At 42.8% G+C, this 27599-nt stretch overlaps 1 protein-coding gene across 9 annotated transcripts in view; it reads right to left on the reverse strand.

Moving 5' to 3' along the window:
- SESTD1 (SEC14 and spectrin domain containing 1) overlaps positions 1–27599 on the reverse strand; it is a 122680-nt gene that overhangs the window by 34802 nt on the left and 60279 nt on the right. For all 9 annotated transcript variants that reach the window (XM_048869551.2, XM_048869555.2, XM_048869553.2 and 6 more), the window contains 3 exons: positions 12789–12902; positions 8256–8353; positions 6793–6848 (listed from right to left, as the gene is read on the reverse strand). In XM_048869551.2, coding sequence (XP_048725508.1) covers positions 6793–6848; positions 8256–8353; positions 12789–12902 — 268 coding nt within the window. The remainder of the gene's footprint in view (positions 1–6792; positions 6849–8255; positions 8354–12788; positions 12903–27599) is intronic.

Raw genomic sequence — 27599 nt, forward strand, 5'->3', positions numbered from 1 at the left:
CGTGTCCGTATGGGGTTTTGGAAAAAACACCGGCAGACAAATGTCCTGGCCCAAATGCAATTGCGAGACTACCTTAGGGAGGAACTTGGGGTGCGGTTGGAGCTGCACCTTATCCTTGTGAAACACTGTATACGGTGGCTCAGAGGTGAGAGCCCTCAGCTCAGACACCCTTCTGACCGAGGTAATGGCCACCAGAAATGCCACCTTCCGGGAAATGTGGAGGAGGGAGCAGGTAGCGAGGGGCTCGAACGGGGATCCCATGAGCTTAGAGTGGACCAAGTTAAGGTTCCGAGGAGGAAGTGGGGGGCACGAGTACGGAAACATCCTTTCCAATCCTTTAAGAAACCGTCCCACCACTGGGTAGGAAAACACCGAGCCCTGAAATCCCTGGATAGAAGGCGGAGATGGCCGCCAGGTGCACTCTGAGTGAGGACGGGGCCAGCCCCTGCTGCTTGAGGTGCAGGGGGTACTCAAGGATGGCTTGCACCGGGGCCTGGCACGGCCGCACCTCTCGGGGCTCACACCAACATGAGAACCTTTTCCACTTGATCAAATAGGTAGCCCTGGTAGAGGGCTTCCTACTGCCAAGCAGAATCTGCTGCACAGGAAGGGAGCACTGGCTCTCCAAGGCGTTTAGCCATGGAGCTTCTACGTCATCAGGTGTAGTGATTGCAGGTCAGGGTGGAGAAGCCGCCTGCCGTCCTGCGCGATGAGGTCCCGGTGTAGGGGCAGGACTACCGGGGCCTCCAACAGCTCTAGGAGCGTTGTGTACCAGTCCTGGCGGGGCCACGCCGTGGCGATGAGGAACACAGCTGCCCTGTCCCTGCGTACCTTGAGCAGGACCTTGTGTACCAAGTGGAGAGGGGGAAAGCATACATCAAGCCCCCTCCCCAAAGGATCGCAAATGCATCTGCGACTGAGTCCGGGCTGTGGCCCTGGAACAAGCAGAACCGCGGACACTGGGTATTGGCCCTGGTGGCAAACAGGTCTACCCAGGGAAACCCCCACCTGCGGAAGAGCGAAAGCACAACGTCCGCTCTGAATGTCCACTCGTGCATGTGATACAACCTGCTGAGGTAGGCCGCCAGCTCGTTTTGCAGCCCCGGGAGATATGACACCTCGAGGTGAATGGCGTGGGCTATACAAAAGTCCCAGAGGAGGAGACCCTCACAACAGAGTGGCGAGGAACGGGTCCCATCCTGCTTGTTTATACAGAACATGGCAGTAGCGTTGTCTGTCAGAACTGTCATGCTGTGACCACTCAGAGTGGCGTGAAACGTCTGGCAGGCTAGACGAACTGCCCTGAGCGCCTTCACATTGATATGGAGCGACCGATCTGCTGCGGACCACAAATCCTGAGGTCCCCAACAAAGATATGCTAACTAACTGATAACAGCTATCTATGAGAAAGGCTAAGGGACTACTCTCATCCAAGAGAGAGAGGTTGTTCCAACGCCGCCATGGACGGTAAGAAGGAACAGGAGGGGGTCGGGCGGCAGGGGTATATATGCACAACGCAGTCGCACCACTCAGGGGGCCCCGCCGGCCCCATGGGAGCCGCTAAGAGAAAAAGTTTCCTACCTTCATGAATGCAACGCGCGCACATCTAATGTGGAATGCACGTGAACACACATCTAGAAGACGACTAAATGTTCTTTATTGAGTAGAAGCCATGGGCTTGGGCAGGGGGCTTGGCTTTACAGGGGCAGTGATACATTCCAGGTGAAGGTTTGGGAGAGCACAATGCAGACAAGCAGCTCACATTACTGTGACTCATTATTGAAACAGCTTTTCAAAGCCTCGTGGATACACACCACCCCTTGCTGTGCTCTTCTTATTGCCCTGGTGTCTGGCTGCTCAAAAATGGCTGCTATGCGATCTGTCTCAACTGCCTACCCCTGCCGAAAATTTTCACCCTTCCCCCGCCCCCCCCCCCCCCCCAGATATTATGGGAGCACATAGCAGGCAGCTATAATCATGGGGATGTTCTCTTCAATAAGGTCCAACCTTGTTAATAAACTTCTCCAGTGCCCTTTCAAATGACCAAAGGCACATTCAACCACCATTCTGCACTTGCTGAGCCTACAGTTGAACCTGGAAGCAAGGGATAGGCTGGGTTCCCCAGGATAAGTATAGGCATATCAGTGTTCATTTTGTGGTCTGGAAAGAAAGTCCCAGGTTGCAGCTTTTTGAACGGACCCGAGTTCCTAAACATGCGTGCGTCATGCACCTTTCTCACCCATCCGATGTTGATGTCACTGAAACATCTCCTGTGATCCAACAGCGCTTGTAACACCATTGAAAAGTATCCCTTTTGGTTTATGTACTCTTTGGCAAGGTGGTTTGGTGCCAAGATGTGGATATGCGTGTCATCTATCGCTCCATGGCAATTAGGGAACCCTATTGTGGCATAACCATCCACTATGTCCTCCACATTTCCCAGACTCACCACCCTTCATAGCAGAAGTCGATAAATGGAGCTACACACTTGGAGCACAGAAGCTCCCACGGTTGATTTACCTACTCCAAATTGATTCCCCACTGACCGGTAACTGTCTGCCATTGCAAACTTCCAAATAGCAATCGCCACTCACTTCTCCACTGTCAGAGCAGCTCTCATTTTTGTGTTGCTGAACTGCAGGGCAAGGGAAAACTCTGCACAAAGTTCCTGGAAGGTGACCTTCCGCATTCAAAAGTTCTGCGGCCACTGCTCGTCATCCCGTACCTGCAAAACGATGCGGTCCCACCAGTCAGTGCTTGCTTCATGGGACCAGAAATGGCGCTCAGCAGAGTGCAACTACTCTGTGAATTGTTTTTTTCAATGGCTTGCAGCAGGGCTGCTTGCAGGACATTGCTACGTTCCACGCGGCAGACCCTACTTTGGCTCTGGAAATACTATAGGCGAAGGCGCGAGGTGTTTGAGATGCTCACAGCAAGGGTGTACAATTGAGCAGGCTCCATGCTTCTGGGGTTATGGCATATGCATGGCAATTTTAAGGCCTGAAAACCACTTGGTTGTTTGCCACTGATATGAGGGAGGGAGCACAGTGCATCGGGGGTGCCAACGCAATGTTCCCATTCTCTCCCGTGACAATGTTTTGGTCCCATAATGCATTGCACAAGCTTCCCAAAACACACTGCGGCAAGTTGCACTTTGGGATAGCGACCCACGATGCACTGCTTTGTGCATCAATGCAGGCACTGCTAGGGAGGACGCACTCCATCGAGACAATGAGCATGGCATGGCCACGCACAATCGACTTAATTAATTCGGAGGCTCGAGGTCAAATTAGATAAAGTCGACTTAATTTTGTAGTGTAGACAAGACCTTACTCAGACCAAGTAGTACCTTAATCCACAAGTACTTCCAGGGAATTTTATGAAATTATTTGTGGTGCGAAGTGGATCTGGCCATCACTGACTAACTATTTAACTAGCTTTTTGGGGGGTTAATAATTAAAATAATAATGAAAGCCACTTACAAATAATAAACTAAAAAATCTGATACAAGAAGGAAGGAAAAAAACTATTTTACCATTACCCTTCTGTTCCAATTAGTTAAAAGAAACTACGAGGGCAACATATAAAACAATAAAATTATAGGCTTTAAATATTACAAAAGGTAAGCTTAACATAATAGGCTCTCAATAATTGTTTACTGGGAATATCTGGGTTTTATTCTTTAAACCACAGAGCGAGCCTTCTTATAAATCCAGAAGTGGGGGGAGAGAAAAAAAATCCCACTACACTGTGAAGCCTAAACAAAAATGGTGCCAGTACCCCCACATTGCCCCAACAATATTCTTCAGCTACAATGGGAGGACCCAACTCCAGGAGTTAAGTAGGTATTTTAGTTTCCCAAGGCTCGGGTGACCACATTTCCTAAAGGGAAAGTGGGACACCGGCTTGCGCTAGCCCGAGCCCCCCAGCCTGGGGCTGGCTGCAGCAACTTGCCCCCCCACCACCACCACCAACGGAGAGCTGGACCAAGCTGCTTCCCCGAGCCCCTTTCCCCCTCATGCTGGGCTGGCCTGAGCCCCTCCCTCTCCCACCCAGGGCTGACCCAAGCCACTTGTCCAAGTCCCCCTCCCTGCTCAAGGCTGGGGCTGGCATTGCTGCTCACTTGAGCCCTGCCTGCCTGCTCCCCTGCCTGAGCCCTGCCTCCCTGCCCTGCCCCCCCCGGGCAAGGCTGACATCGCCACTTGCTTCCCTGCATGTTCTTCCACACCCTATTTTTTTTTTTTTTTGACAAAAGTGAGCATTGATCCTGCTTGCTCTTGCCAACTGATCAGGTTGGCAAAAGCAAACAGGACAAATGCCCACTTTTGCCAAAAAAGTTGGGACAGCCAGGACAGGACTTTAAAAAAGGGACTGTTCTGGCCAAAATGGGATGTATGGTCTCCCTACCCAAGGCCCATTCAGTTTGTGGTTTAGCTTTCAACACGGCCAGCAAAGTGTTGGTGGTGGGTGGTACAGCATGGTTTCCTGCCCACTATGAATAGGGGGAAAAAATCATCAACAGGTTTCACAGAGGACACCAACCATATAGGGAAATTGATCCAGCATGACATCTACAAGCCACAGGGATCCAAAAAACCTGCTTTAACAAAAAACTGATTTAAAAAAAAATAGTTAAGTAAAAAAAAAAGAAAGAAAAAGTAAATAGCTATTTGCAGAGAAAAGTAAACTTTGCAATATTACATTCATCTGCTTTAAAGTAAAATCAACTAAGCAAATGTTAAAGTTTGGATATTAGCAACAGTGGGTAGGCAACTAGCATAGTCTCCATATGTATGCAATCCTTTGCTGTGACTGTCAACAAGGCGGCCAGTTATTGCCAAATGTGATAGCGTTTTGTGATTTGGGGGCTTGTCTATGGGGAACTGGGCTGAGACCACCACGCATTTCATGTAAGCCAATGAACAGTCATTTTTGGTTATTATTGCCTTAAAAACAAAAAGCTCCTTGGTCTACCACAAGCTACATACATCTGAATTTTCTAATGAAGTCGCATTCTATTGTTCTGACAATGGAACAATTAAGGATGTTATTAAAGTACTAATAAATATAAAAATTTTATGTGAAATGAATAAGGCTTTGGAAGCATCCAAGTGATTTTTTTAAAATCTAACACTACAATTTTTTTATTTCACTAGCTAATAAAAATATTATTTTTAGATTATGTTTATCATCCATGTGGTTTTTTATATAAAACTTATGACAAGGCAAAGAAGGATGGATCCAAGGCAAACAAATTAACCTGGGAGTTTTCCGAATCTACAGTTCTGACAAAAGCTTGAATTTCAATTGACTTGTAACTAACTTTTCAGTAATAAAATATTTTAAATTTTCATATGAAAAATATTTTTTTTTAGTTCATAGTGGAACTCTTAAAATAGAGAATTTAAGTGTGAATTTGGAGTCTGTGAAAGATGCTGAATGTATAGCTCTGGGCAACTGAAATCCTTTATTTAACCCCAGAAGAGGTACAACACAGACCTCAACAGTGTAAGCTTCCCCATCTCTGCCCCAATCTATTTGCCTCATTTCTGACCTGGAAGGAAGATTTTAATTTGTGTAGACAATTCAAAACTATGGCTTATTAAAGACCGTTAATAAGGTAGCCAATTATGCTGGGTTTTGTGAAGTGGACTGCTGTCTTGTAGAAACTGAACAGAGATCACCAATTCTTTTCACACTGGAGCCACCCATGTTAAGAACTTTCACTCACTAATTATCTGGGCTTGATTTCAACAGAATAAGAAATGGAAGGCTTTGTAATCCATTACCAACCACAGGAACCATCTACTGGCTTAACACAGGCATTCAAATATCGCATCCAGAAAGCTAACTACAATTGGAGATAAACAAAAAGCAAAATTAGTCTCTGAAGTTCTACTGGTATAATCTGAATACATATACTCAGTATATGTTAAGAGCTTTTCAGATTACAGCAGAGGACCTTAATACTGCATCAATGTCTTACTCTCCCATACCTTGTTTCTGTTATGGGAGATCTAAGACATGCAGGCAGAGGATGTGAGACACAGTAGATCTCCGTGGCAAATATTAATATGACTCACAGATTAGCTAGTGGGGTGCTGAGGTAATGTTCCCAATATTTTTATCCTCGAGACAACGACCAGGATCTCTGTATCAGGTCTTATTTCCTTTTATCCAATGAAGCAGGATTTTTAAGCAGTTTTTAGTTAATATCTACTACTGCCGTTATCCTTAACTGGTTTATTTTGTAATAGGAAAAAAATTATCTTATGTAATTTTTAATTGCTTTGATGACACTCAAGAGAGAAGGTAAGCATTGAACTGACATGGGAACATTTCACTTGTACAAATGGTGCTCAGAACTAGGCTGAGGCAAATTGTCAGAACCATGTGGGGAAAATGCAGTCTGTGTTGTAACCATTTGGTGGCTAATGACAGTAACTCATTCTTCAGTGGTGACAACTTGCGTATTTCAGAGGCAATGTATTTAATTTGTATAATAATGTATTTAATTTATATAATAAAAAAAGAATTAGGTCTGGTGCTGCTGTAAAGGATATTAAATTGAGAAGACAAGGTAATTTTTTTTCAGAGAAGAAACATGTAGAGTTTTTTCCATTTACCAACGAATTTTTAAAGTTTTTTTTAAATTCAAATGTTAATACGTTTGTTAATAAGTTTATTCTACTATGTAGTTATAAGCATCCTTTCTGCTTTCACGGAAGATTTAAAAACAATAAATAAAACTATAGTAGTGATCAAAAAATGATCATTTTCAACTGACTGTACCTGTCTGTAGTACTGTCTCTGGATCAACAGACGGAAGAAAGTTTAAATCCATAGACCTTGTAATAAAAAAAGTAAACATATTATTAAGTAGTTGTATTACAATAGCACCAAGAAGCCTCAGCTGAGATTGTGGCTACCTTTTATCAACACAAAGTCAGAGACAGTCCCTGCCTCAAAAAGCTAGCCATCTATAGAAGACAAGACAGACAAAGGGTGGGAGAAAAAGTGTAATTATCCCTATTTACAGGTGGGGAATGGGGAGACAGAAGCCTTGCTCCTGCACTGTGACCTGCCAGCATCAATGACAATGCAGGATCAGGACCTCAGCAACTTGCCCAGAGTCATATGAGGAGTTTCTGGCAGAGCCTAGACCTGAGCTCAGACTTGCTGAGTTCTAGCCCACTATCTTATCCATCCTTGGTCTCTGTGGCTCTTTGTAAACATATACATAGTAATTTTTTATAGCAAAGTAATAATAGAAAAGATAAAAATGAAAGAAAACACTTTTGGTACATTAATATGGCAACACATGTAACTTAAAACAAAATTAAACCTGGCAAGCAATTGCAAGCAATATTAAACCTGGCAAGCAATATTAACATGGTCTAGTTTGGTATTTAAAGACAAGAAAGAGAGATATATTAATAATGTGGATATTTATAAATCAATTAACATTGTATAATAATTTTCAAAGAAGTTTTATTGCACTAGGAAACATCCTGCATTTCTATTTACACAAACAGATTTCACTACCCCACATAAATACCAAAAATTCAAATACCTGTGCCCTTTAGAACTTTTATACACAACTTCTCAATTCTCTCTCTTCTCCCTATTTCCAAACATCTGACTAAATACATACAGTTGCAGTGACCTCCTCTTTGGAGCCCTTTCTCTCTGGCAGTTTGTGACTGTCACTAGCGGTTTTTAAACCTTAGCAGGTATACTGTGCTTAAAATAACGGGAAGAATCCAACTACAAACAACTAGAGTCAGTAAACTGAAACTTGAGGCTTATGCTTCAGTGCTGACTCATCCCATTTTGTCTCCTTTCACTTAAAACTCAGAAACACACAAGCTAGGGATGGAAGGGTCAGTGAAAAACTTGTTAATCAAAGCTCCTTGTGGCATCAATCATATAACAGACTATCACATTAACAGTTTGGGCTTCACTTCATTGGTCATTCCCAAATTGAGAATGCGAAGGGACATCACCGGGATCAAGTACATCTTGCTTACTTAGTTGCTAAGGCCTGAACCTGCAATTGACTGTGCACAGGAACAGGAGTGTGACCACATACAGTCAGTTGCAGGATCTGGACCTTAATGCCTGCCAGAAAACGAATTACTGAAAAATACTTGTGTTGTCCACCAGTCCCTTCACATTACACTTTCATATTGCAGCTGAACTGGTAGTTAAGACTTATGCTGAAACATGTCTATTTTAAAAAGCAGTACACATACCTCTCTTTCTCCTGTTGGTTTCCTTTATCACTTCCATTGTTAATTAAAGCAAGCTCATCTAGTAATGATGTAGACTCTTTTGTAAACTTTTCAAATACCTAAATAAAAATACTTTTAATTAAAAGAGCATTTACTTTTTTTTTTTAAAGAGTGAAAAGAAATTCATTTTGTGCTTGTGAAAGACGCAGTTTGACACTACCAGTCCAAATGTATCTATATTGCTCTGTTAATATGCTTCACACTTGTCAAAGTAATTACCTCCTAGACTCAGATGGTATAGGAAAAAGGTTAGAAAATATAATTTCCCTTCAATGACAGAGGCCTGCAGTGTCAGATACTCCAGGGAATTAAGCAACTCTATATTAGAATACATTCGAGTTAGGACTGAATTTCAAAATGCTTACAAGACCCTGAAGAATCTTTCAAAACTTAAGTCTTCATTGCCTTAGTTACTCATCCAGTCCATTTAATTCTTTGCTTTTTTACGACTACCTCTTAAAGACTGTGGTGGGGATTTTTGTTATCTGTCCACTAAAAAATGGATTAAGTACATCAACTGTTATCTGAATTTCCAGCTTTGGTCTGTACTGTAACCAATAACTTTTAAAAACAAAGGAGCGCATGGCTATAAGTAAAAAATACTTTGGTCAAGGTTCCTTGAAATTTATTGGTTTCTGATCTCAGAGAGCAAAACCTATAAAATCAATGACTGCATGTACTTGTTCAGTTTCTTTGTGTTTTGAGTTCTTTATGAAAACTGAGCATCAATTCGTTCTAGTAGTGATAATGTTGTGCAGTCTGCATTCTTGTGCACTAGGAACTGGATTGAAACCAGTCACTCATTTCACTAGAGATGGATATCAACTTTCACCTGCTACTCACCGCATCAACTCCTAATCTTTGGCCTGGAGGTGAGGTTTCTGTACCCCATCCAGTCCATTCAGGCATCAATAAAGAGCCCTCTCGACATGAAATTGGACAGCCCTCTCAATACAATATAACTTTACAGCATGTTTCATACACTGTAGTATAAAACACTTTACAGTGCTAAATACAGTAATGAAACAGAAATTAGGCAATGAAAACATTTTTCAGCGGAGATCTGAAACTACACAGAATCAGAAAGGCTGTTCCAGATGGCAGAAGCAGCAAAGGAGACAGCCTTGGCACCAACATTATGGAGGGTATATGAAGGAAGAGAAAGGAGTCTACTGCTAGGTAACAAGAAGAGACAGACACATCTGTAAGACAGCATCAGTAGAAAGAATGAGGAGTACTTGTGGCACCTTAGACACTAACAAATTTATTTGGGCATAAGCTTTCGTGGGCTAAAACCCCACTTCATCGGATGCATGCAGTGGAAAACACAGTAGGAAGATATATATATACACACACATACACACACACACACACACACACTGTGACAGGGTCGGGCCAGATGGCTACAGGAGAGTGATAGAAGGCAGATTATATTAGCCCCAGGTTAAGTAGGTCCCTTTACCCTGGGTAATGTAACAAGGAAGGTTCCAGAACAATCAGGAACCTTCTGAAGACAATTAAGACAGACAGGCTGATTAGAACTCCTGCAGCCAATCAAGAAGCTGCTAGAATCAATTAAGGCAGGCTAATCAGGGCACCTGGGTTTAAAAAGGAGCTCACTTGAGTTTGTGGCGCACGTGTGAGGTGCTGGGAGCAAGAGGCGCTAGGAGTTGAGAGTGAGAACGCGGACTGCTAGAGGACTGAGGAGTACAAGCGTTATCAGACACCAGGGGGAAGGTCCTATGGTGAGGATAAAGAAGGTGTTGAGAGGAGGCCATGGGGAAGTAGCCCAGGGAGTTGTAGCTGTCGCACAGCTGTTCCAGGAGGCACTCTAGACAGCTGCATTCCACAGGGCCCTGGGCTGGAACCCGGAGTAGAGAGTGGGCCCGGGTTCCCCCCAAACCTCCCAACTCCTGATCAGACACAGGAGAAGTTCACAAAAATGGCCAAACTGAGGGCTGCCATGAATCTCCAAGACGAGCAAATCCGCCAATAAGCGCAAGACCCACCAAGGTAGAGGAGGAACTTTGTTACAACACACAGAGAACGTGAAAAAATGGGTGTTGCCATACCAACTATAACGAGACTAATTAATTAAGGTGGAGTATTATCAGCAGAAGAAAAAAAACTTTTGTAGTGATAATCAGGATGGCCCATTTCCAACAGTTGACAAGAGGGTGTGAGTTAAATAGGAAGACGGAGGCCAGTCAGTGAGAATGGGGGTGACATGTTTGTAAGCTTATTGCAAATGTGTAGAAGAAGTCTGCAGCAAGATTTCACACTAATATGTGCTGGACTTGGGGAGATATCAGAGAAAGGAGTGGCAATTTTCAAGGTAAAAGAAGGTGAAGCCATGGATGGGGATTTCAACAGAAGCAGAATTAAGGTAGTGACACAAAACAGGTGGCATTTCAGAGGTAAAAAGACTTTTACAGATGTGTGAGAAGGTAAGTTCAGGGTCCAGGATCATACAGACAGTGGAAGCAAATTGGAAGTCTGAGTCAAGGATGGAAATAGAGAGCATAAAGCTGTGTTTAAGGATGCTCCTCTTGTCTAAGAAAAGCACTTTGAGACATTTAGCTGAAGAAAACAGAAAATGATAGGTTTCTCTCACCTCTTAGAGATCATCCATTTACCACAGAGCAGTGGTTTTCAACCTTTTTTCATTTGCGGTCCCATAAAAAATTTTAAATGGAGGTGCGGACCCCCTTGGAAATCTTAGACATAGTCTGCAAACCCCCGGGGCCCACAGACCACAAGTTGAAAACCACTGTTTTATGATAAACTTTCGCAGTCCTCGTAGTCAAGTTCTGGGGCAACATGTCATTACCACAGTCAACCATTCTGTGTCCACCACAACTAGCTATAATCTTAGGGCTCGAAAGGCAAGGCCAAACAGCAGCATGATGGCAGTTTTGCTAATCAGAATGGGAGGACAGAACAGAGAGTTAGTGTACCATGAAAATGGAAGGAATGTTTGGACAGCCGACCTTGGTTTTAAGTGCCCCCGACATATAAGTTTTATTGTTGTTATAATTAAAAATACTAGGAAAGCTTTAAGAAGAAGAAATAGTAAGTAGTTTGCTAAAATTTAAAGAATTGGTGACGTAGGGGTTACTATGGTGACCCACTATGAGTTATGTGCTTTGTTATTAAAAAACTATTAAAAAACTAAGCAAAAAAATACACTTGGGAGCAGTCTGAAGAAGCTTTTCTTCAGGCAAGGAGCTGACACCTTCAGTCCCTCGGAGCTGCTGGGTGAAAGAAGGGCCCCCAGAAACCTGGCTGTTAATTACTCGAATGCATCTCAGACTTTGGGTAACTATAAATGCTTGAGGTGCTCTGAGACTACTGCTATAGCATATGTGTATGTGTGTGTGTGAGCGCACGCTTCAGACCTAATAAAAGGAGTAATTTTAGGTAAAAGCACTCTTGTTTGTACCAATCGTTTATCAGATGGAGGAGCTGAGTCCCCATTGATTTATTCCTGACACTGCCTGAAGAGAAACAGTTAAGTTACCACTGCTTTGGGTTCTGAAAACCCTGGGTAACAGACACAGTCTGATGACCCCCAGAGGTCCGCGGACAACAGGTTGAAAACCACTGCCACTGAGTAAAGACATACTAATGTGCTACTATAATAAGGAAAGTTGCAAAACTGCTGTTTATGTTATACCAGTTTTGCAGCTAGCTGGAAAGACTTCGATTTCCAGGATTGAAAACATATTCAGACCAAAGCAGTCGGTCTGCTTTTAAAATTATATTATACAAAAAAAAAAAAGAGGGAAGAAATTATTCCACTTTCAAGATTAGGTATTGTTTTAAAAATGCATTTTTAAAGTAAATTCTGATCTTCAAACCAATTTCAATTAATAACAGAATTAAAATATACTGAAATGTGTATATACCAAATGACCCCCTAAATAATTTGAATCTATTAACAATTTAGGGGCAGATCTACCCCTAGGTATAAATTGCACGCCTGCATCTACCCGGGCAACTGCACTGCAGGGGGATTCACCATGATGGAGGACAGCTTTTAACTCTGGTTATGGCTCCATAGGAGCCCTATCTTAAAAGACTGTCTAGGAAACATGAAGAAACAGCATTTTTTGCTTGGCCTGGGCCTTCCCTCTCTATGGCCAAACCCAGCTGACTCCAGGCCCCCCCAGCATTCCTTGCTCCTGTACCCCGCACTCCTGGGGGATTTTTCAACACTGAGAATATGCAGCAGAATCTAAAGAGTAAATCTGCTCCTTAAACAACATAATTACATCTGCTTTGCCCCCTCTAGAAGAAATTCAATTTCTACTAGAATAAGAAGACTCTTTAAATATATAAAGTGCATTTTTCTCATTCTACTACATTATAATGTATTCTAAACATTGAGGTAGCAACCAAAATGTGGTAAGAGACACACACACACACACAGAAATACAGTCCATGCCCCACAGACCTTAAAGTTTGAAAGAAAAAAAACAAACAAAAACCAACCAGCCTCTTATTCAACCAGTCCATGTGATCATAGGAAAGGCTCCCTCCAAAATCTTCTGTCAGTTGGCATGGTTCTATGTATCGAGTCAACTTGTTGGCAGATACTAAAATAACCTGTAACAAATTAAGAAAGAAAGTTTTGGTAACATGGTTTTGTGAAACCTATGCTACAAAATTTAATATATTTTATTAAGCTTGTTACTTTGAACAACAGGAGGACAGACGGAATAAACAGAATATATTTTTCAAGTACTTTACAAAAAAAGTGACAAGTCTTTCCATAAGTAGCTGTAAGACTTGGTTTGAACTGGTGCACAGCAGTTTACTCAATATGTTTTTGAAACAAACAAACAACTATATTTTCCAGCCTTGAAGCCTGTAATCCATTCCTTTATTCCACACTTTGGACACCAACCTCCTCTCAAACTACTGTCTTACCCAAGAATTCCCTGAATCTAGGTTAGGGGGTTCTCAAACAGGGGGCCACAAGGTTATTACATGGGGGGTTGCGAGCTGCCAGCCTCCACCCCAAGCCCTACTTTGCTTCCAGAATTTATAATGGGGTTAAATATATAAAAAAAGGATTTTTAATTTATGGGGGGGGGTTGCACTCAGAGGCTTGCTATGTGAAAGGGGTCACCAGTACAAAAGTTTGCCTAGATCTGTGGTTCTCAAACTGCCTCTACCCAAGACAAATTCCAGTCGCACAATGGCCTTACTAGTCCAGGATCCAAAATAAAAGATGTGTTTTGTCATGCTGTTATTACTTGTTACTAGTTGCAATTTGCCAGTTCTCTTCCATTCGTCATTAAACCTTAGGATACCACTTTAATAATAGGTTTCAGAGTAACAGCCGTATTAGTCTGTATTCGCAAAAAGAAAAGGAGTACTTGTGGCACCTTAGAGACTAACCAATTTATCTGAGCATAAGCTTTCGTGAGCTACAGCTCACTTCATCACATGTAGCTGCAGCTCACGAAAGCTTATGCTCAAATAAACTGGTTAGTCTCTAAGGTGCCACAAGTACTCCTTTTCTTTTTACTTTAATAATATAATCTTAATTTTTGGAAACCACTTTCCTGCCTATATTTGTATGTGAAGGAACAGAAATGCTGAGGAACTGTCTCAAAAATACGGACAAGGAGTTCATCTAAGCTGAAAAGTTTTGCATAATTTGGTATGTTAGTTAAAAAACACCATACTCACTGAGACAATTTGCCCGTAATAATGCATGATTATGTGTTGACCAGGTTATTGTGATATTTACTGTATGCACATACTGAGGTAATACAATAGCTGGACTGTCAGGAAATGCACTCAGGAAGAGGGACGTGGATCCTGATTAACACTTCTCAGCAAACATTTAAGAGACAGTGTAAGAGCCTTTCACTTTGAAGGCCTGGTCTGGCAGAATTGTTTGGGAGGAAGAGATCAAGGGCCAGACTCCCAGAGGTAAGGCATCTGGGGCAAGAGAGGTCCGCCGAGGACTCTAGGTAAGATACACGCGTGTATAGACTTTCTGTTTTAAAATCCTTTTACTCTTATGTTATGCTTTGTTCTGGCAGTTAAGATATTTGGTTTTAAGAAGGCTCTCTGGTCATTATACATCACTGATCACAGACTTCCCCCACAGGGAAGACTCGCAGGTGCCAAACTCTGTTATACCTGTTGGGTAGGCATGGTTGACGCACAGGATACTGTGGCCCAAGACCCATTCTAAGAGTGGGAGAACTGCAGGATTCCACCCCAGGAAAGGTAAAGGCATGAGAGCGGGTGGGTGAACTCCCAAAGAATCAGAGGTGCAGTTAGCTCAGCAACTGCGACACTCATACTAAATCTCTATGTATTATTTTTAAAGATAATTTATCTGAAAGAGAGAGAGAGAGAGAGATGATGATGGATTGGCATTCTCTCAGTTTTCATCAGCAGAGAATCTTATTTGATAAACAAATTCATGGTGTGTGACACCTTCCGAAATTTGATATATCTAAGAATTTTCTCTAGCACCAGCCAACATAATACAGAAGCATTTCTATGAGTTACATTTCTATATAACTTGTACTGGAAGCAGAGGTGGCATACAATCTACTCAATAAAGATGCCATTAGCATTGTGTACTGCTATAATCAGAGTGAATCAGAAGACAGCATAATGGGGCTGCTTCCAGGCCATCATGATACTGTCGTAAGATGACAACTTCAAGAAAGTGTATATCACAAGGACCCCACCCACAATTCAAATATTTTGTGGGGGTTCAGGATTAAAATATGATGAGTGAATTACTCACCAAGCATGCTATGGGGGGAGCGCAACCCTCCTGGAAGGTTAATTTATTAAAATTAGCCCCTTCTACCCAAATATTCTCACTGCTAATACTAGTTGAGCTCCAAGAGTAGTAGAAACAGTCAGAGTGCCACTGACAAAAAATATGGTTTACCATGATGTCATGCAGACCTGCTCTGACCAAGTTTATGCATCAAAACGGATAAAATGTTGGTGGCCAAACTGCCTAAACTAGTACTTTGCCTAGACCCTGCCTATCCTAATGGTCCCACTGCAGCTGTCCTGGTATTTGAGTAATGTAGACACAGCCTCTCTTGCGTACAAAGTGTACTGTGTGAATGACATATAAAACTTATTTCAGGAAGAGAACATGAGCTAGATAGGACAACTAAGGCAGAAAACAAAGCAAGGACAGGTCCGATCACAGAATATACAAATGTTTCACTCACACCTTCACTAGCAACATAAGAACAAAAACAAACTGCCACATTTCTGCCTGAACAGCAAGTTTTGATGTAATGTGAGCCTCAAATAAGAAGCTTCGAAAATTGCTTTATTTTCACTAATTCTCTATTTTCTCTGTTGAATAAACTGTTTTATTTGAATTACATTGGAGTTATCGACAGTTCTCTAGGATTACTGCTGTGAGTGTTCCTGAGGAAATATAAACAATTCTTTGAACTCTAAAGAGAAGCTGAATGTGTGTTGAAGGCACATGAACTGAGGCTAAGTGCACCTCAGGATCTTAATCAAAGACATAGACCGGTAATGCAGTACTCTAAAATGATGCTGATAATCTGGATGAAGTCATCCTTCAGCTTGGGAAAAGGCTAAGGATTATGGATCAGCATTGAAGGAGACATCCCCACCCCCACCAGCATGCCTCTCTTTAAAATAATGGCTCAGAATTTGACTCAATTTCTGTGGACAAATAGCTTAAGCAACTAATGGCCATGTGTGCAATACTGAACGAGTGGAGAGAGGAATTCTGCTTGAGATCACATTGTGTCCTGAAGTATGAGATGTAATTATTTTAAACTTGCATACCTACAAATGTTATTGCTGTCCAAGTTTCCTATAGCTTTTGAAAATCCAGTAATAGTAACTGTCTCACCTCCTGTGGCAGTGAACGTCATAGGCAGACTATATGTTCTATAAAAAAAAAAGGTGGTTTTTTTTTTGGTTTTTTTTTAAGAGAGTTCCTTTAAATTCCTATGTTTAAATTTCCTGACATTTATTCAAGTTAAATTTCATCTTCCATTATGCTGGTTGGCCCTTTTCATTGTCCTTCATGCTTCCCAAAGCATTTAAAGACATACACCTCTACCCCGATCTAACGCAATCCTTGGGAGCCAAAAAATCTTACTGTGTTATATGTGAAACTGCGTTTTATCGAACTTGCTATGGAGGGCCGGGTAGGGAAGGCTGTGCCTCCCCAAACAGCCTGGCCCCACCCCCATCTGACCCCTACCTACTTCCCACCCCCGGCTGACCCCTCAGAACCACCAACCCATCCAACCCCCCCTGCTCCCGTTCCCCTGACCGCCCCCCAAGACCCTCTGCCCCTTATCCAACCCCCTGGCCCCAGCCCGGCCCCCTTAACACGCCACTCAGAGTAGCATGTCGGAGCCAGACACACTGCCATCCTAGGCGCCGACTCCGTGGGTGCTCTGGGGCTGGAGCACCCATGGAGAAAAATTGGTGGGTGTGGAGCACCCACCAGCAGCTCCCCGCCCTGCCCCAGCTCACCTCCGCTCTGCCTCCTCCCCCAAGCATGCCGCCGCTCCCCTTCTCCCCCTCCCTCCCAGGCTTGCAGCGAATCATCTGTTTGGCGTAGCAAGCCTGGGAGGAAGGGGGAGAAGTGGAGCGGTGGTGCGCTGGGGCGGGGGGGGAAGAAGCGGAGTGGAGGTGAGCTGGAGCGGGGAGCTGTTCCTCTGCGCCCCCCGTTACTTGCTGCGGCCCTCCCTGGACCCCCCCCACACACACCCCGTCCCAGCTCACCTCCACTCCGCCTCCTCCCCTGAGCATGCCGTCGCTCCACTTCCCCCCTCCCTCCCAGGCTTGCGCAAGCCTGGGAGGGAGGGAGGAGGGGAAATGCTTTACCGCGTTATATCCAAATTCATGTTTGTCAGGGTTCCCTCCCCACTCTGAACTCTAGGGTACAGATGTGGGGACCCACATGAAAGACCCCAAAGCTTATTTCTAACAGCTTAGGTTAAAAACTCCCCAAGGCACAAATTCTCCCTTGTACCTTGGATTAGGTAATGCTGCCACCACCAAGTGATTTAGATAAACTCAGGGAAAGGACCACTTGGAGTTCCTATTCCCTCCTAATATCCCCCCAAACCCTCGCACCTCCTTTCCTGGGGAGGCTTGAGAATAAACACGATGACCACAGACCAACCTTGGGTTTTTTTAGGACACACACAAAAAACCCCAATCGGATTCTAAAAGAAACAGAACTTTAGTAAAAAGAAAAATGGTAAAAGAAGCACCTCTGTAAAATTAGAAAGGAAGATAATCTTACAGGGCAATCAGACTCAAAAAGACAGAGGATTTCCCTCTGGGCCAAACTTCAAAGTTACAAAAAGAAAACCAGGAATGCACCTTCCTTTCAGCACAGAGAAAATCACAAGCCAAAACAAAAATAAGCTAACGCATTCCCTTGATAGTACTTACTGATTCTAATGGAGTTGGATCGCTTGCTTCCTTGATCTGTGTCTGGCAAGCACACAGAACAGACAGACCAAAACCTTCCCCGCCCCCCCAGATTTGAAAGTATCTTGTCCCCTTACTGGTCCTTTTGGTCAGGTGCCAGCCAGGTTACCTGAGCTTCTTAACCCTTTACAGGTAAAAAGATTTTGTGCCATTGGCCAGGAGGGATTTTATAGTAGTGTATACAGGAAGGTTGTTACCCTTCCCTTTATATTTATGACAGTGTTATATCAGATCGCTTTATATCAGGGTAGAGGTGTACGAGTTTCTCACAATCCACTGTAGCTTACAGTAACAAACAACATTCGTTCACTGGCACACTTTAATTAGCTATCTGCTTTCCCCTCCAAAATCATTAATACTAAATTACACTAGTCTCAACATCAACCTTAGAGTATATTATTAATCGTCTCTCCCCTTTTGGGGGAAGCCATTAGGTATGACAGTTTTCTATTGATTAACCAGTATTCAGTCCACATGGATGAGATGTGTGTGCAAATAAGCCTTTGTTATAATAAAAAGGAAACAAAAACCCATTGTTTGCTTGCAATTTATCTAAGTCTTTTTAATGCTCACTATGTTGACTTTATGGAAAAAAAAGGTCTTCTCTGAAACCAGATTAAATGTTTTTGGATAGTGGATTGTCTGATATAAAAATTAATGTTAAAAGATTAAATTTCCTGAGAGAAAAAAGGACAGATCAGAACAGATGGTAGCTGGGGCCTTCCAAGGGCAGAAGAAAGTGTTAATGCAAGGGTTCTCAAACTGGGGGTCATGAAGTTATTACATAGGGGGTTGCGAGCTGTCAGCCTCCACCCCAAACCCCGCCTTGCAGCCAGCATTTATAATGGTGTTAAATATGTAAAAAAGTGTTTTTAATTTATGGGGGGGGGGTCTCATGCAGAGGCTTACTATGTGAAAGGAGTCACCAGTACAAAAGTTTGAGAATGACTGCATTAATGGCTGGAGTCCCCACTTTCCTTCCATCTTGGCCTTCCTCCGCACAACTCTTCTGGCTATAGCAATGGGTATCAAGAAGGCAATCATATAACTCAGAGAAATGGTAATGGGTTTGGAGCTGGCCCTGGTTAATATCCAGTTTTTCCTTATCAGAAGACTAGCCTCATGGAATATTTGACAATTGTAATATTGCTCGCATTAACAAAATGCTGCTCTTGCAGTAACCATTTATCCTTGACAGCAATGTGACTTCAAGGGAATAGTAAAAGGAAAAAATCAGGGATTTTTTTTTAGGACTGCAAAATACTCTCTCAAAAGAGAAAATAAATACACTTAAAAAAAGTGTTTGTGGTGCTATGGCCTATTTCTGAGGCAACGATACATATGTGTGCCCTAGGAGTGCAAGATTTCTTTTAGAAATGTATTATTCTGAATGAGTATATTGTGTCATTTTAACGTTCACTGAGTAAAAACAGCTCTGAAAACAATGGCCAGAGCGAACAATACAGCAATATGTTATGAACAAACATTTTGTTATTAAAAACATTTTGTTGATGAAATAAAAAAGCCAGGATATTTAAGCATCCTAAAAAATTCACAGGTCACTGACATCTGTGATGGGGCAAGGCCAGATGGCTATGGAAAAGTAGTGGGAGATAGATATATTAGCTCCAGGCTAAACAAATCCCTGGTATCAGGATAAGGGAAATGGCAGCTGCTCCAGGTCAATTAAGATACCTGGGGCCAATTAAGAACTTTCCAGAAGGCAGGGAGAAGGCTAGGTTGATTGGGACACCTGAAGCCAATCAGGGGCTGGCTGAAACTAGTTAAAAGCCTCCCAGTTAGTCAGGTGGGTGTGCATGTCAGGAGCTGCGGGAGGAAGTTGTGCTGTTGGAGAGGCTGAGTAGTACATACCATATCAGGCACAAGGAAGGAGGCCCTGAGGTAAGGGTGAAGTGGAGCTTGAGGAAGTGAGGGCTGCTGTGGGGGGAGTAGCCCAGAGAATTGTACATGTTATGTTTCTAAAATGTCAGCTACCATAGCTGATACTATTAGGGTCCCTGGGCTGGAGCCCGGAGTAGAGGGTGGGCCCGGGCTCCCCCCCCCCCCCCCCACACACACACACCTTTTCCCCTGATTAATCACTGAGACTGGGAGACAACAGAGACTGTGCAAGGAAGGATAACTTCTCCTCACCTCCCTCGCTAGCTTATGATGAAAATGGCTCAGTAGAAAATGGCTAGAGAGAGAAGGGTTACATGGAGGGTCACAGTGAGCCTCTGAGGCTAGCGAAATCCGCAAGGAAACGCGGGACCCACGGAGCCAAGGACAGAGCTTTGTCACACATCATATTAAAAAAAACAGGAATGGCCCCAGTAAAACTGGGACCAATGGTCTCTTTAGGGAAGAAAAACTATATTAACTTTATTGCTGAAGAATCCATATCCACAAGCCCTGTATCCTAACTTTGGAGTAATTTAAGATCTTTAATTCAGCTAATGCAAATTGGAGTGTGATCATCTATGGTTTACTAATAGACCTAAATCCTCCAGTTCTGTATGTTATCTATATTAAGGGATTATCCTAGGAAACTGGATTTTCATCTCTTCTAGCAGTAGAAAAGGTACATTTAAAAAGGAGTTATTTTATAAACATACCAAGGACAGCTGGCCTTCATTTCCAAAAAAGGAGACTGATATTCTACTTTATTATTAATGGATATTTATGTAGCACTGTAAACACACAGGGAACTTTACAGAATGTATAAAATGGAATTTATAAATATACAAAGTAAAACAGTATCTGCAACCATACTGGATACTAGTTATTAGTCTATTTCTAAATATCTAAACAAATACTGAAACACTTATCTATTGTATTAAGATATCATCTTTACTAGGAAGCACACAAATATCCAGTGTTCAAAACCTGATGAAGGCCATAGGTCAAAAAAAATGCGTGTTTGTAGTTTTATACATAAAGACTTCTGAAACAGCACAGCAACTACTGAGAGATTCATCCGGATTAGAAGTACACTAAAGTTAATTTTAAATGCCCTACTGATTCTCAGTGGTTATACGGGGCTTCCCCCAGTGTTATGGGGCATCAGAATGTTGTTGCACACATTATTGTAACAATCTTTAAAAATCTCAAAAAGGTAATACTGGAGGATTAGAATGTATAGTTTTGTTTAACCAGCTAGTTCCATTCTTTAATTCAACTTAATCTTGGCTATAGAACAATACAACATCTGTCAAACAAAATATAATCAAATGTATTGGGTCAACTTAAGTAGCGCACAACTTTGCTGTACACTTCATTGTTTTGTCAGTGTATTTATTACACTGAAATATGTAGTACTGCTTAAAATTTAAATACGTGAGCCTATCATTCTTAAAATTAATACATACTTGGGTAAAACAGAGTGGCAATATTATAGAAGTCTGTCAAACAAAACTATCAGTACAATTATATTATTGCATTAGCAGTAAATAACCAATTAGATTAACAAGAAAGTGTTAATTTTCCATACTTATCATATGAGCTGGACCATTTTATCCCCTTGATACCAACTGATTTGTCCTGTATACATCCAATGCTCCAGGTTGACATCTAAAGCTAAATATTTTTTGTAAGTAATCACAATGCTCTCATCGTTAACAGAAGAAACACCACTTATCCTGATATCAGCTGAAGCAGGTGGCTTTTAATGAGCAACCAAGAAAGAAAATAGGACAAGAAATCATGAAAAAATGAGAGAGAAATCTGACAATCACAGTAAATACATAAGTATTTAAAATATTCAGAAGCAATTTATTTAAACTTTTGCTATAAGGCACTTGATCTACCCAACTATTTAAATTGTTCCTTTAATTATAAAGGGAATCAATATCCCTTTCTTAGTCCAAATTTGTTAAAACATGTTCAACAGATTGTGAGCTAATAAGATGGGCAAACTTCTGCATCTAGCCATCTTGTCTCCCATGACAGCACTTCCACAATTTCCCCACCATTTTAATGAACTTAACTGCAAAGGTTAAGAGTAGAAATTTGGAACTTTAAACACTAGAAGAGAAGAAATGAACTCAGGATTACATTCCATTTGCCATATTTCAGCCTATTCTAATTGTTTTGGGATCAACCTCTGTATGACCTTTGTATTTGGGATCAATCATATTTGCTAAATAATGAAAAGATTCAACAGTTTCTCTGAATAGATTTTTTAAATTTGTCCTTCGGTGCTTGAAGTACTTTGTTGTTAATGAGACAGAACCAGGTTTCTGGGACTGCAAGAGCAGCCCAGATGTCCAGTTGGTCGGATCCTACAAAGACCTCTTTCAATTCCTTTTTAAAAATGTATTGCTTTCTTCCAGAGTTCCTTGTTTTATAAAGTGCATGCCAAGTTTTGATTAGTTTCATTACTCAGCGGTAATTTTAAATACACAGAGTATGTAAACAAAGAATTTTTTCTCAGCATTCCAACAAGTGCCATTGGGAAGTGTCATTTTTCAGCTAACCAACCACAAGGTTCCCCCCCCCAAAAGATGGTCTGAACTTCCACAAGGTGTTTTACAACTGGGCTAGATGTTACTAATACTTTCTCAGCAAGGTTAGCATCCGAAGTTTAGGATGATTCTGATCTTTTCCCATTTTATTTTCATTAACTGAACAAACAGGAAAGAATTCTGCCAACAGTAGCATAAAGGTTTCAAAAAGCCTCTGAGAGTTTAAATGGACCGGGATGGGGGTGGTGAGGAAGTATGTGAGAGCCAATCATCCAAACCCGTCCAGTCCAGCCCCTACCCACTCCTCCAGCCAACAGGAGATGAAGGACCAAATAAGGAGGACAGGCCAGCTCCCATTTTGCCAAGCATGCTTTCTTGCAGCCTCCACCCATTTCTGGGCATTTTGCCACATTCCTATTGTCCAGTCAACATCTCCTCCCATTGATGTGGTGAAAAGGGGTGTTCTTTAAAATTTTTTCTCAATTTCTTCATTTAAGACATCTTCTGGTAGACCTTCGAGTTTAAATCTGTGGAGGAGTACATCCAGGTCAAAGTGTTTCATTCATTTATTTCAGTTGCTCATTTCAGACTACACTGAAAGCAATGGTAGCACGAAAGAGGAAGCAATTTTTCCTCTGAAGTTCAAGTCTCGCTTTCAGTTGTTTTTAAAAGCATAATCACCAATTGATCTTTGGCATCTGTGTGCTGAAGACTAAGAAACTACTCCTTCAGTGAAGCCAATACTGAAGAGTGCCTGGAAAGACTTGTGGCACCTTAGAGACTAACGAATTTATTTGAGCATGAGCTTTCGTGAGCTACAGCTCACTTCATCAGATGTTTACCGTGGAAACTGCAGCAGACTTTATATACACACAGAGAATATGAAACAATACCTCCTCCCACCCCACTGTCCTGCTGGTAATAGCTTATCTAAAGTGATCAACAGGTGGGCCATTTCCAGCACAAATCCAGGTTTTCTCACCCTCCACCCCCCACACAAATTCACTCTCCTGCTGGTGCTAGCCCATCCAAAGTGACAACTCTTTGCATAATCAAGTCGGGCTATTTCCTGCATAGATCAAGGTTTTCTCACATCCCCCCCACCCCCATACACACACAAACTCACTCTCCTGCTGGTAATAGCTCATCTAAACTGACCACTCTCCAAGTTTAAATCCAAGTTAAACCAGAACATCTGGGGGGGGGGGGGGGGGTTAGGAAAAACAAGAAGAAACAGGCTACCTTGCATAATGACTTAGCCACTCCCAGTCTCTATTTAAGCCTAAATTAATAGTATCCAATTTGCAAATGAATTCCAATTCAGCAGTTTCTCGCTGGAGTCTGGATTTGAAGTTTTTTTGTTTTAAGATAGCGACCTTCATGTCTGTGATTGCGTGACCAGAGAGATTGAAGTGTTCTCCGACTGGTTTATGAATGTTATAATTCTTGACATCTGATTTGTGTCCATTTATTCTTTTACGTAGAGACTGTCCAGTTTGACCGATGTACATGGCAGAGGGGCATTGCTGGCACATGATGGCATATATCACATTGGTGGATGTGCAGGTGAACGAGCCTCTGATAGTGTGGCTGATGTTATTAGGCCCTGTGATGGTGTCCCCTGAATAGATATGTGGGCACAATTGGCAACGGGCTTTGTTGCAAGGATAAGTTCCTGGGTTAGTGGTTCTGTTGTGTGGTATGTGGTTGTTGGTGAGTATTTGCTTCAGATTGCGGGGCTGTCTGTAGGCAAGGACTGGCCTGTCTCCCAAGACTTGTGAGAGTGTTGGGTCATCCTTTAGGATAGGTTGTAGATCCTTAATAATGCGTTGGAGGGGTTTTAGTTGGGGGCTGAAGGTGACCGCTAGTGGCGTTCTGTTATTTTCTTTGTTAGGCCTGTCCTGTAGTAGGTAACTTCTGGGAACTCTTCTGGCTCTATCAATCTGTTTCTTTACTTCTGCAGGTGGGTACTGTAGTTGTAAGAAAGCTTGACAGAGATCTTGTAGGTGTTTGTCTCTGTCTGAGGGGTTGGAGCAAATGCGGTTGTATCGCAGAGCTTGGCTGTAGACGATGGATCGTGTGGTGTGGTCAGGGTGAAAGCTGGAGGCATGCAGGTAGGAATAGCGGTCAGTAGGTTTCCGGTATAGGGTGGTGTTTATGTGGCCATTGTTTATTAGCACTGTAGTGTCCAGGAAGTGGATCTCTTGTGTGGACTGGACCAGGCTGAGGTTGGTGGTGGGATGGAAATTGTTGAAATCGTGGTGGAATTCCTCAAGAGCTTCTTTTCCATGGGTCCAGATGATGAAGATGTCATCAATATAGCGCAAGTAGAGTAGGGGCTTTAGGGGACGAGAGCTGAGGAAGCGTTGTTCTAAATCAGCCATAAAAATGTTGGCATACTGTGGGGCCATGCGGGTACCCATAGCAGTGCCGCTGATCTGAAGGTATACATTGTCCCCAAATGTGAAATAGTTATGGGTAAGGACAAAGTCACAAAGTTCAGCCACCAGGTTAGCCGTGACATTATCGGGGATAGTGTTCTTGACGGCTTGTAGTCCATCTTTGTGTGGAATGTTGGTGTAGAGGGCTTCTACATCCATAGTAGCCAGGATGGTGTTTTCAGGAAGATCACCGATGGATTGAAGTTTCCTCAGGAAGTCAGTGGTGTCTCGAAGGTAGCTGGGAGTGCTGGTAGCGTAGGGCCTGAGGAGGGAGTCTACATAGCCAGACAATCCTGCTGTCAGGGTGCCAATGCCTGAGATGATGGGGCGCCCAGGATTTCCAGGTTTATGGATCTTGGGTAGTAGATAGAATATCCCAGGTCGGGGTTCCAGGGGTGTGTCTGTGCGGATTTGATCTTGTGCTTTTTCAGGAAGTTTCTTGAGCAAATGCTGTAGTTGCTTTTGGTAACTCTCAGTGGGATCATAGGGTAATGGCTTGTAGAAACTCGTGTTGGAGAGCTGCCGAGCAGCCTCTTGTTCATATTCCGACCTATTCATGATAACAGCACCTCCTTTGTCAGCCTTTTTGATTATGATGTCAGAGTTGTTTCTGAGGCTGTGGATGGCATTGCGTTCCGCATGGCTGAGGTTATGGGGCAAGTGATGCTGCTTTTCCACAATTTCAGCTCGTGCACGTCGGCGGAAGCACTCTATGTAGAAGTCCAGTCTGCTGTTTCAACCTTCAGGAGGAGTCCATCTAGAATCCCTCTTTCTGTAGTGTTGGCAGGGAGACCTCTGTGGATTAGTATGTTGTTCAGAGGTATTTTGGAAATATTCCTTGAGACGGAGACGTCGAAAATAGGATTCTAGGTCACCACAGAACTGTATCATGTTCGTGGGGGTGGAGGGGCAGAAGGAGAGGCCCCGAGATAGAACAGCTGCTTCTGCTGGGCTGAGAGCATAGTTGGATAGGTTAACAATATTGCTAGGTGGGGTGAGGGAACCATTGCTGTGGCCCCTTGTAGCATGTAGCATGTAGCATGTTTCAGTGATAATTGGCATTAAAAACATCTCACTTGCATGGGCAGGACTGTATAATTTTTGGTGGTGCCCAGAATGGGTCCAAGTCCCACCCCTGCCCCCACACCTGCCTACGGCTCTGGAAGGGAGTCTGGGTGCGGGAGGGCTTGGGCTCTGGGAGGGAGTTTGGCTGGGGGAGGGGATTGGGATGTAGGAGCGGGTGCGGGCTCTGGGAGGGAGTTTGGGTGTGGGGTGCAGGCTCTGGGCTGGGGCAGGGAGTTGGGGTGAGGGACGGGGTGCAGGGGACAGGCTCTGGGAGGGAGTTTGGGTGTGGGATGTGGCACTTACCTCAGGCGGCTCCCAAAAGCAACCGGCACCCTCCTCTGGGAGTAGCTCCTAGGTGGCATGCTGGAGGGGTCTCCGTGCATTGCTGCCCACAGGCACTGCCCCCGCAGCTCCCATTGGCTGCAGCTGGCAGAGTTGGTGCTTGGGGCAGTGGCAGCACGCAGAGACACCCTCCCCCCCAGGGGCTGCTGGGACGTGCCGGCCACTTCCGGAAGTGGAGCAGGCAGGCAGGAAGCCGCCTAGCCCCGTTGCACTGCCAGTGGTGGTGGCCCCATGTCCTTTTAAATTGCCCGGGGGCAGCAGAAAGGACGGGGGGAAGAGACCCGGCCCTGAAATTTGGTGGAACACAGGTACCACGGGCTCATACAATTCGCCACCCCTGCTCACTTGCAGGGTTAAAACTCAATTTTCCAATTCAATAGACAAATTGATTGATTCAATGGCAAATGGGGTGAAGATTCGGAAGAACCAGATTTCTTGCACTTTATGAGTTGATCACAAATTCTAGCTTTTGACCATTTCTTTAAAACAATCACCTATTTTCATCACGTCAGTCATTTGTTTATAAACATTTCCTTTAATTTTCCTTTAATATTAAATCACTTAACACTAATCACCCATCAAGCACTGATCAGATACTTTCATATTTACAATACTTGGAATAAGAAACTGCTACCTAGTGAATTTAGCATTAAAAACAGAAAATTTAGATTAGTCCAGCATTATACAGAATAGTTATTAGGCATCTTACCTACTATAAGAAATTTCTAGAATCTAGCCAACTATGACCTCAATAGTTCACAAGTTCACTCAGTTGATTTTACTCACTACTTAGACTCTCCTCTTTAATTCACCAATGATTTCACCCATCCATTCACTTTCCTCTATAGGCTTTCACAGAGTGGTATAACTTCCTCATTGTTTCCTAACAAGTCTAAAGCATTATAAGAACCTTCATGTTCATACTGATTCCCTCTGAAGGCTCAGAAAAAAATATAAGAATTCTTCAGAAACTCTTACTGAACAGGGATGCTTCCCTGATTCAGCCTGAATTTTTAGAATAGTTTCCATTTGGAAGAAGGGGCCTAATGTTTCCAGAATTAAAAAACAAAAACCCAACAATCCACAAACATACTATATTCATATAAATACTTGATGTACAAGCTCGTGATTAAAAAATATTCATGGGGGGTAGGAATTGGGCTTTTCACAGTCCTCAGATAAAATATAGGAGGGATAAAAGGCGGGCAAAGAGTATGCTCTAATTAAAATTCACTAGATTTTTTTTAAACAACATTTTTGTGCAAACTGAAATTTTCAGTGGCTAGATACCACTGATATGCATTAAAAATATCTACAAACTTCACACAAGGATCTCCTAATTGTAATTTTTAGCAAAAAAGATTATGGTAAGATAATTATCTTTTTGCAATTTCATTATTCTTCAAACTATTGGGGATAAATGTGCTATGAAAAAATATTAATAGCTGTGGTATATGGATACCTGTTCAATGACAGAATTTAATTTCAGAATATAATGA

The sequence above is a fragment of the Caretta caretta genome, chromosome 11 (genome assembly GCF_965140235.1).
Source record: "Caretta caretta isolate rCarCar2 chromosome 11, rCarCar1.hap1, whole genome shotgun sequence".
In the NCBI taxonomy this organism is placed as follows: Eukaryota; Metazoa; Chordata; order Testudines; family Cheloniidae; genus Caretta; species Caretta caretta.